The sequence below is a fragment of the Cyprinodon variegatus genome, unplaced genomic scaffold, assembly GCF_000732505.1.
Source record: "Cyprinodon variegatus isolate N-32 unplaced genomic scaffold, C_variegatus-1.0 Scaffold371, whole genome shotgun sequence".
Taxonomy (NCBI): Eukaryota; Metazoa; Chordata; class Actinopteri; order Cyprinodontiformes; family Cyprinodontidae; genus Cyprinodon; species Cyprinodon variegatus.
In genome coordinates, this window is record NW_015150824.1 from 487,520 (window position 1) to 497,744 (window position 10,225).

The following is a 10,225-nucleotide window of genomic DNA, read 5'->3' on the forward strand; positions in this document are numbered from 1 at the left end:
AGAGTACAGAAGCAAATAATCCAGAAACAACAGGCAAGGAACTCGGGAATCAAAAACTAGGAGACGCTCAGGGAAAATAACATAAGGAATAAAGTAATGAAGAGAATCCAGCAATGAGGAACTGCAGAGGAAGCATATATATGGGCCACAGAAAAAAGACTGAGCTAATCAGCTGATAGAGAGCAGGTGTGAATAGAAGTACCTAGAAGGGAGCTAGGGGAATGGAGACAAAGGGCAGAATCATGACACTTATTGAAGCTTTTTCTAAACAATTTGTTTGTGAATCTCTTAAGTTTCCCAAGAATTCTTTATTTCCTTGGGCACCGTCTTAGTTTTAACGAACAACCATGCCTTGGTTGAGATTGTGTCATACTTTTTGCAGATTATAACTAAGCAAATCTATCTGAGACATTCACAGCAAAATGATTAAGACTTGAAGTTTATGCAGCAGACTAAATGGGACTGGATAAGAATGTACACCAAATATTTCATATTTTTATTTGAAAATATCTTGAAAACAATACATTTTTCTTCAGCCATTACCAAGTTCTCAATCGATTATAATGATAATTGATCTCACATTGGAGAATTTTACTTAAACTCATCCCTTTGGGAAGCAGTGGGCTGCCATCGTGGGGCCCTTTGGGAGATTAAGGGTCTTGCTCAGAGACCCAGAGTGGCAGTCTTTGGGAGTGGGGATTCAAACTCAGAACCTCAGGATTCAAAGCTCTATGCTCTAACCTCCTAACTCCTGTTTAGACATTTTATCCCCTCTGATTACTCTTTTAAGTTCTCTGGTTTCCAGAGAACCCTTTTGAAAATTACAAAAAAGAGGTGAGACTTTTTCATCTGCTTTAGGGACTGTTTGGAGGCTCGGGACCCTTACTGTGGATGGGATCTACAGAAGAAGCGCTGCACTACCATTGAAGGGAGCTCCAATATGAACCACTGGACCCAAAACATCACTGAATGCCCAGTAAGAACAAATAATATACAGTATGTCTGGCAAACTTCTGCATTTTCAGGCAATAGCGATTAAGTCTGATATGTCTGCCCCCCTGGAGGTCAGGAATCTGACGCAGGATGGTGGTTTTGGTCCCTGGGCAGCGTGGCAGCGTTGTAACCATGACGATGGCGAGGGCACTTTTAGCAGCTGCAAGTGTCGGTCCCGCTTGTGTGATGGACCGGTGGCAAGATGTGGGGGGGTTGAATGTAAAGGTCCAACAATCCAAGTGGCAAACTGCTCCAGGTACAGTTCATTTCCACAAAAATGCTCAGGATTTTAAAACCCATCTCTAAAAAATATATTACAGCAGACTGAACAATCAACTAAAATTTTTTATCAGATCAACTTATCAAGTGATGTCAAACTTTATCCTCAGTGCTAATTTTTACAGACAGCTGCTGTGGTTCTAAAAGTTGATCCCATGCATCCTTAGCTGCTCATTTCCACAGTGGCAAACTTTCACCCTTCCTTCTCCTGTTAACTCAGGAATGGTGGTTGGACTCCCTGGTCCTCCTGGGGTCAGTGCAGCAGCAGCTGTGGCATTGGATTTGAGGTAAGGCAGCGGTCCTGCAACAACCCCTCACCCCGCCATGGAGGTCGAATCTGTGTTGGCCAGGGTCGGGAGGAAAGGTGAGGAATGTCTTTGCTGCAGTCACTACAAACTCAGTCAGTGCTGACAGTGGAGATGCTGCATGTTTTTGTGATTTTGCAGGCTGTGCAACGAGAAAAAGCCATGCCCCCTGCCTGTGCTGTGGACAGCTTGGGGGGCCTGGGCTCACTGCAGCGCTGAATGTGGTGGAGGAGTCCAGTCTAGGACTAGGACATGTGAGAACGAGAACAACTGCCCTGGATGTGCAATGGTAGTGGAGACTTTGAATACAATCAAATGTGTTTGTAGGGAGAAGTCTGTAGAAAATCTAATATTTTTGTTCTTGAAACAAACTGCAATACCTAAAAATGTATAGAACATTCTGAATTTTCTGATATATTCAGCATATTTTTTTGTACAATGCTATCTTCTTAGTTGGACAGTTAGACAGAGACGTGTCCTTCATTATGAACAAGTAATATTAGGATTCCTACGATACGTTTTCCAGGAGTACAGAGTCTGCAATCTGGAGAGTTGCCCAGAAGTTCGCCGCAACACTCCTTGGACCCCCTGGATGCCAGTCAACATCAGTCATGAAGGATCACGGCAGGAGCAGAGATTCAGATACACATGTAGAGCACCACTCCATGACCTCCAGCAGCTCCAGCTAGGAAAGAAGAAACTGGAGACCCGTTTCTGCCCCAACGATGGCTCTGGAGCTTGTCAAACCGATTGTAAGTAGTGGACATGGCTGTATAACAACTCAAAAGAACATCTACCAGTAAATCCAACATTCTTCTTCTCAATCTTAAGTTGATGGCCACCAGTATTTGTCAAGGCAGAAGAATGTCAATACCAGTTAGATGACTGGGAGGCATGGTGGCTCTAGACAGTGATATGTCCAGCTTGTCCTGGCCCCTGTACCCTAGACATAGTATCAAAAACAAGATCTTATTATGTATGCACAGGCAAAGACAGCACATCAGATTGGTCCCAATTTCATTTGACAAATTTCTGTTCAAATTTTAAGTTATAGTCACCATGAAAAATGAAGGTAGTCCCCTTATAGCCTCAGCCATGTTGAGATGGGTTAACAGTTTTCAACTGTTAGATCAGGGATCTGCAACCTTCAGCTCCAAGGCCACAGATGGCTTTATGATTCTGTGGCTCACTTATTATATTAAACGATTGACTATTCCTTATTTTTGTTTTGTTTAAATTTGTATTGTTTCGTGCCCACATGATAAAACCACTGACCCCAGTCTGTCCCCCATGATAAATTTGGTTTACAACCGCCAATTCTGGGAGGGTAACGTAAGATTTAACTGAACCCTAAAGACCAGACTAATAATTTTTAGCTGACTTTCATTGAATCCAAGATTAATTCCCTCCCATCCTTTGTTCATTATTTCTTTTCTCACTAATTTCTTCCTTCTTTTCCCTTCATTAGTTCATCGTTTTTTTAAAATCCTTCCAAATGTTTTTTTCATTCCTTTCTTTAAATGTTCTCCCGAATTTCTTTTGCTTTTTTATTCCCTTTATTTCTTCCACGACTTTGTTCTTTGTTCTAAACCTGGGTTACACATTTCTGTTGGCTCTGTCTGAAGGCCTATAAATGACTTTGTGGGTGCTGGTTTGACACATATTTTAAATTAATTATTCATAACACGCTGACTGCTGTGTCTGGGAGGGTAATTACCCGAGTCTTTCTCTGAATTCATGTACAACTTAAAGGGTTGTATTTTCTGAGCCAGTCACTCGCTCAACGGAATTGAAATGAAAAAAAAAAAGTAAAATAAAAAGGATTTTCCTTGAATTTCTAGCACTAGTTGAAGAATTGGTCAGGACCAGTGGCAGAACTATGTCTCAGCCTCAAGGTGCCCGATGGGGACCCTGGGAGACGTGGTCCAGCTGCTCCCAAAAGTGTTCCAGAGGTTTCCGAACCAGAAAACGTAGCTGCTCCACATCAGAAGGCAGGACCAACTTGGCGGCTTGTTCTGGATCCCCAGTGGAGTATCAGGACTGTAACGTCCAACCCTGCCCAGGTAGCAGCACAGTTCAGTCACTCTACTTTTAAAACACTGGCACATTGCATCAATAGTTTTTTATATGGGTGCTTAACAGTGAGTGGAGCCTGGTCGTGCTGGTCTGCCTGGTCCCAGTGCTCAACAAGCTGTGGAGGGGGCCACTATCAACGGACACGGACATGCAGCAGCCCGGCCCCTGCCAATGGGGGGGACATCTGCATCGGCCTGCATACAGAAGAGGCCCTCTGTAATATACACCCCTGTGAAGGTATTTAGTGCATGCAATGAGTTCCAATAGATCAATAAAGTAAGACTTTCTTTACTCTTTGCTATTCAACAAAAACTGTGTTACAGTGAAAACCTCACCACAACAAAACATGGTGCTGGCAGAATCGTGTTGTGCAACTGTGTTTGCAAGAGATTAGAGACTAGATTGGACCAGAAAGACCAAACTTAACTGGAGTGGTTCGATAAGCATCGTCATGTGTTAGAACGGCCTATTCAGAGTCCAGATCTAAGAATCTAGAAAACGGATATTCAGACATTTTCCAATAAGAAAACCTATATTAAAGTTTTATGTCTGGATTGGCAAAGCTGGTGTAAACCTCTAAACGAGCTTGCAGCTACAGTAGAATTCAAGAAAAAGATTATTCAAAAAGGTGTATTAGACAGGTTGAATACAAATGCAAAATACACTTGGTGTTGGCCTATCACATAAAATGCATTTGGGATACGCTAAAGTTTGTTTTACCATATCAAAATGTGAACCATGTAAAGGGGTTTGATGCTATTGCAAGGCAGGTAAATAGATAGAAAAAGCCTGAGTTAAACTAAATATATTTAAAATCTAACTTTTGTCAGTGCAAAGAAAGTTGGTGTTTTTCTCAGGTTCTCTCAGTTAAAATGATCTTTTGTTTGCTTTTCCTAGTAAATATCTTGTTTATATTTTTTTAAATAATAAAAACTATAACTGCCATTTAGGATTTGCTATAAGCTGTTCTGTGGTGAGGTTATTTGACTTTTTAACCAGAAATACACTGGACTAATTCACTGTGTCACCACAGGTTATAAAAATGGTGCACAAATGGACAAGCTATGAAACCTCCCACAAAAAGATCAATATTTGCAGAAGAAGGAAACTATTTTAGGTGTTGGAGCTGACCAGCATAGACAGGCTGAAATATGTGAGGGGAAGAGAAAATGGTGTAGAAGGAAAACTGCCCAGTATTGAGCTATAACCCCCCTCAAAAACAACAATAACAAAAAAATAAATAAATAGATAAAAACATGTTATTGTTTCTATGTACTGTGTTTGCAGGGTGGGGTGAATGGACTGACTGGGGTGAGTGTGATGACGAGGGTCTGCAGCATCGCAGCCGTCGCTGTGGGGAGGAACAGGAAGCTGAGGCCAACACCTGTCAGGGAAACCTTACTCAGTCCAGACCATGCCGGCCACATGAGGTGCCAGGTAAGCCGGTTAAATTTCTCAAAAAAAAAAGAAATTTCATTTTTTTTTATTATTATTTATTTACAACATAAGTATTTTCTTCTCCAATCTCTTTTTTCTTGTCTTCAGTGATTTTACCAGAACAGGAGAACCAGAGCTGTGGAGGTCAGTCTGTTCTTTAATAAGTTTTGGGATTTTGTTGTCGTTTTGATGTGAGGTGAAAAATAAATAACAATGTTTTGCTCAGGTCACATACTAAAAAAGGAGTTGTGTTGACATGAATTCAGATTAGATGTCTTGTAACGTCAGCTTTACTGTGTTTTTCTGATAATGAGGTTTCTTAGCTCAATGTGTAAGATCCTAGTCTATTCTACTCTGAGGGTCTCATATTCAAAAATTCCAAACAAGAGGCACTAAACTATATGTGCAATTGTTTTTTTTTTTTTTTTTTTTTTTTTTTTTTTTTAGAGTGTGCAATAAATAGATGTGTTGAAGGTGATCTACAAAGATTGCTGTGCAAATGTAAGGATGGGCGAACCAGTTTGGTTGCACCTATTACAATAAGCGGATTGCCACCTAAGAGTCATCATAAAATGAAGAAGAGGTTCAAAGCCATGTAGTTGAAAGAAGTAATTAAAAAAAAACCCAAAAGGAATAATTATAATACGAAATTATATTTATGGAACACATCTGTAACCTATGTCTAAGTGCTACCGATAAAAGTAAAACAAATTGATAGAAAATTACTCAATAAAAATAAAATATTGTAAAACAGGTGCAAACATATAAATCATAACTCTACTTTATACTTTGCTGAATTGTGGTGAAAAAAAAAGCTTTGCACCGATAAAGAGATGCACAATCTCTCTTTGCAGGCTCTTTTGGTAATCTACCTTTTAATGTAATAACATGCCAATTCATTGATTTTTTTTTTTTTCAGTTAATGTAAAAGATGTCTGCAGTCTCACCTCATTAATTTGTACCCATCTAAATAGACATTTTCCCCTGCTAATATTGCACTACAATTGTTAAATCTGACCGTCCAGCTATTCTTTACATGCACACAGAATCTCACAGAACGGCTCCTTTGTGGCAACAAAAAACAACTGATATTTTTGCATGTCAGTTTGCACCTGACTTTCACAAGTACTAAAAACTGCATATTGATGAAGGCAAACACACAGACAATGGTTTGCACATGCTGTACGTAGAGTAGATCTTCAAAGGTTTGCAGGTGTTTTAGATGTGCAAACCAATTGAAGATTATGCCCTTAGACTAGTGCTAGTATGTTTACCTAACGGTTGTCAAGGTTCTAAGAGAGCTGCTGGTTTTTTCCACCACTATTTACCTGATATACCTAATAAACAAGCTTCCGTGCCTTTATTTTTTTTAACAGTAGTGTCTTAAGCAGTGAATGGGCTTAGAAGCTGTAGTGGCTAGTTACATTAATTAACTGGTTTCAAGGACAGAGGCAGTTGGATTCCAGCTCCTCTTACCTCCTTTTAGAGGTACCTTTTTTTTTTTTGACTATGTGAGAAAATCTTGAGAGGCACCTGAATACAGTAACGTGAAGCAATCATCCCACCCACTAAAGAAGGTCAACATGTCCACTGTTGTCTTCAATGCCAGCAAAGGAATACCATATTATGTTATGCAATAACTTGATATTCTGAATCAAGAGCAACAGTTTGGTCAGATGGTGACATCATTGCAAAAATAAATTCTTACAAACAAAAGAAGTGCAAATGAAAGTTTAACCTGCACACATCTAAAGGACACTTCCCCCTAGCTCTTACAATTATTGGGACACACAACCCTTACACCTTAACGTGCAAAACTGAGTGCTTGGGCCCAAAACGAGTGCAAGTGATAGAAATTGGGCAGGGCCTTAGTTTCCAGATGTAAATTCTGGAGCTGAGGAGAAAAGCTAAAGAGATCCTAAGTAAGGTAGCAAGACTGGACAATCGAGAGAGATTGTGGATTGTGGCTTTGGAGTGGTCTAAGCTGAGAAAACACCATTAATATCCCTATGCCCAACCATCAGAGAACCCTGCATAAGATGTTCCTTGAGGAATAAAGCCACATTTCACTCACAATGGGCTACCATATCTTTTCCTTCTTCCTCGCTGTTTCCAGCGTTTACCTTGTTCCAGTTGGTGGCGGTGGGCTTAGCCAGCTTCTTTGCTGCAGCTCTCCTCTCAGGCCTGGCATACTCCTACTGCCACCACCTGAACCGACCATCGGCCGAGTCAGCCGTCATCCATCCCAGCACACCCAACCACCTGACGTACAACAAGCAGGGCAACGTTGCGCCAAAGAATGAGAAGTACATCCCAATGGAGTTTAAGGTGAGCCAGCTGCAGTTTTGGGAATCATCAGCTGGTTTTTGGGGTAAAAGTCAGAGACCCCTGTCTTCATGAACCTTCCAGGGTATAGGCCTACCCTGTTTCTTTGAGTTTCTCTTCCTTTTTGTTGAATCATAAAGTATAACTTTGACATGTGAGGCCTATAGTACTTATCCACTTCTTTCTGTGCTCTATGAGTCATTAAGGTAGATTGGTCCAAGTTGTGGATAATAGCTCTCACCGTGGTTCCCAATAGTTAAAAAGTCCTAAAATAGGAAAAGACATTCTTTTCTCTAAGCTATTGTTTGATTTTATTCTAAAGGAACATGATTTGTTGATTTTTCTGAAAACTTTCTGTCTACCTCATGGTGCCATACTCTTTCTACTCAAATGGTTTCTTAATTCTAGAGGACTGGGAGTAACGAGGAATAGATGTGACTGATCAAACTGAACCAAAATGTGTTTTTTTTTTTTTTTCAATCAAATGATTTAGTAATTTATCAAAAAGTGACTTTTTTTCTTTTTTTAAACTCATTTGAACAATTAATGTGTTGTGATAATCCCAATTAAAACATTTTATTGTTAACAAAAAAAATTTAAACACTCTCTTCTTGCTGCAGATGCTAAACAAGAACAATCTTCATGTGAACGATGAGACGTGCAACCACTTCTCCTCCCCGATGGCCTCCAGCAACATGTTTACCACCACCTACTACCCTCCCTGTGTGAGCAAGTACGACTTCCGTCCGGACTCCCCCTGCAGGTCCTACATGCACAGCTGAGAGGGGCTCACTCTGGGGTCAACAAACACAAACATTCCCTTTTTTTCTTTTCTGCGCCTCTGTGAACAGTTTCCTTATTGACATTAGAGGAGGAACAACCTGGAGGTTCAACATCAGACTGTTATTATATAAACTTTTGTTTGGGTTTTATTAAGTAGACATTTTTGATAAAGGTCCAGTTTTACCCTAAACCAGAAATGACCTATTTAAGGAAAAAAATCCAAATCTCACAGTGACACTTGTGCATTGATGCAGTAATGCATGCATAAGGGGCCCTGACCAAGTACTGAATGCATATATCGGACAGTACAGGGGCATATTTCTTAGCAGGCTAACATTTCTGCATGAAATGAGCTATAACTGTAGCTTCTATGTAATGCTCCACCTTCCTGAGAAACTAAATGTTAGCTTTTCACTAGCGGTAAGCCGCAATCATGAAAATGATCTGAAATTAACTCAAAAAAACATTGATTTTCGCTTTTTGGATGGAAATACTGTATCAAACGAATTTTCTGATGATATTCAAATCTACTTAAAATGTTCCCATTGTAATTTTTTATTTGTTAATTTCCTGGTCTCACAAAGTCAATTATAAACAAAGGGCTGGGTTTGGTCAGACTGACGAAGACATCACTCATAGAAGCTCACTGGAATCAAAATGAAATCGTAGAAGACTCAAAAAGGCAGATATGATTTCTTAAATACTCTCTGAAAGGTAAAACCAACACCTGCAGCAGCTGAGGTGAAAGCGACAGACAGGTTTTAACCAACAGAGCTGGACATCACCGGAGGATGATTGACCGCAATATAACAACAACCATCCACCTGTCACGAGGACATTTTTTACATTTTTGAGACCCTCACGAACTGATTTAACCTCAGCTGGGGTGCATTGAACAACACATGGAGACACTAAATGGATTTATTCCTTTAAGTGCAAAACTACGGCTGACTTGCTTTAATTTTTTACTTTGATCCAACAATGAAAAGTCAACTAAATAGAAAATGTTGTGATCTACTGTACGTTGCTCACATTGCAGAATATATAAAGGATCTTACATGCGTTCCGTAGAAAAACTAAAACACGGAAAGTGTTCTGTATGTTTCCCTTGAGAAGTTTCTTCTTGACATGCTTCTTTTAGCAATCAGCAAGTTTCTGGGACATTTTTGGATTAATATTTGAAGACATACTCGCTTTTAGGCATAGATCATAAATTTTCAATGGGGTTGAGGTTGGGGCCGTTTCAGAAATGGGATGTCAGCACAGTTTGACCATTTTAGCCCATTTACCAGAGTCAATTCATTACCAAACTCTCGGTTGACATTTCTACAAAATCAGTAAATCAATGGTGTAAGAATACTACAGACAGCATCAACAACCAAAGTAGTCGGTTTTGCTAATTTTCAAGAGATGCTTTGATATTTTTAAGCACTTTAAATACTGTAAATGTTTATTGTCACGTTTAATTTAAAGACCCCATACTGGTTTATTAAGTGGGGTCATGACCCCTAATTTTTTGCAATCAATATTCTAGAGGTTTTGGGACAACATTAAGCTGCTTAGGGTTGTTCCTAAATTGTTTTACCAATTTAGATGGAATAGATGGAAAAATGTTCCAACAGGATGGTGGTCTAAAAAAAAAAATCAAAAAAATCAAAACTGGCTTTAGAGTGAAAACGGCTTATATAGAACTTTTGGAATGGCTCAGACTCTTAACCCTATTGGATATTTTTGAGTCATGCTTTCAAAAATGGATCAATGCTAGGAAACCGACGTTCAAAATTACTTTACTAATACTCCTAAGGAGTGAGGCTATCCCACTATAACATTAGATGCTTGTAGATTACCATAATGGAGGGGATTTAGTTTCCAAAAGGTCTTTTTACCAAATATGAATAGAAAAATCTACACACACACACAACAAAAATAGATTTCCGTTTTTGGTTGTGTATTTCACTCTCATCTAAACCTGTAAATAAAAAAATAAAATAAAAAATAAGGACAAGTAACTCATAATAAGCCACAGA

The 10,225-nt window shown here is 39.5% G+C and overlaps 1 protein-coding gene across 1 annotated transcript in view; it reads left to right on the forward strand.

The window, feature by feature from the left end:
- LOC107092226 (semaphorin-5B-like) overlaps nucleotides 1-10,194 on the forward strand; it is a 33,553-nt gene extending 23,359 nt beyond the window's left edge. Inside the window, exons 12-22 of the mRNA XM_015386559.1 lie at nucleotides 859-976; nucleotides 1,065-1,249; nucleotides 1,493-1,636; nucleotides 1,719-1,866; nucleotides 2,104-2,329; nucleotides 3,419-3,640; nucleotides 3,720-3,890; nucleotides 4,941-5,090; nucleotides 5,199-5,234; nucleotides 7,207-7,418; nucleotides 8,036-10,194. Coding sequence (XP_015242045.1) covers nucleotides 859-976; nucleotides 1,065-1,249; nucleotides 1,493-1,636; nucleotides 1,719-1,866; nucleotides 2,104-2,329; nucleotides 3,419-3,640; nucleotides 3,720-3,890; nucleotides 4,941-5,090; nucleotides 5,199-5,234; nucleotides 7,207-7,418; nucleotides 8,036-8,197 — 1,774 coding nt within the window. The 3' untranslated portion in view covers nucleotides 8,198-10,194. The remainder of the gene's footprint in view (nucleotides 1-858; nucleotides 977-1,064; nucleotides 1,250-1,492; nucleotides 1,637-1,718; nucleotides 1,867-2,103; nucleotides 2,330-3,418; nucleotides 3,641-3,719; nucleotides 3,891-4,940; nucleotides 5,091-5,198; nucleotides 5,235-7,206; nucleotides 7,419-8,035) is intronic.
- Nucleotides 10,195-10,225: the final 31 nt, after the last annotated feature.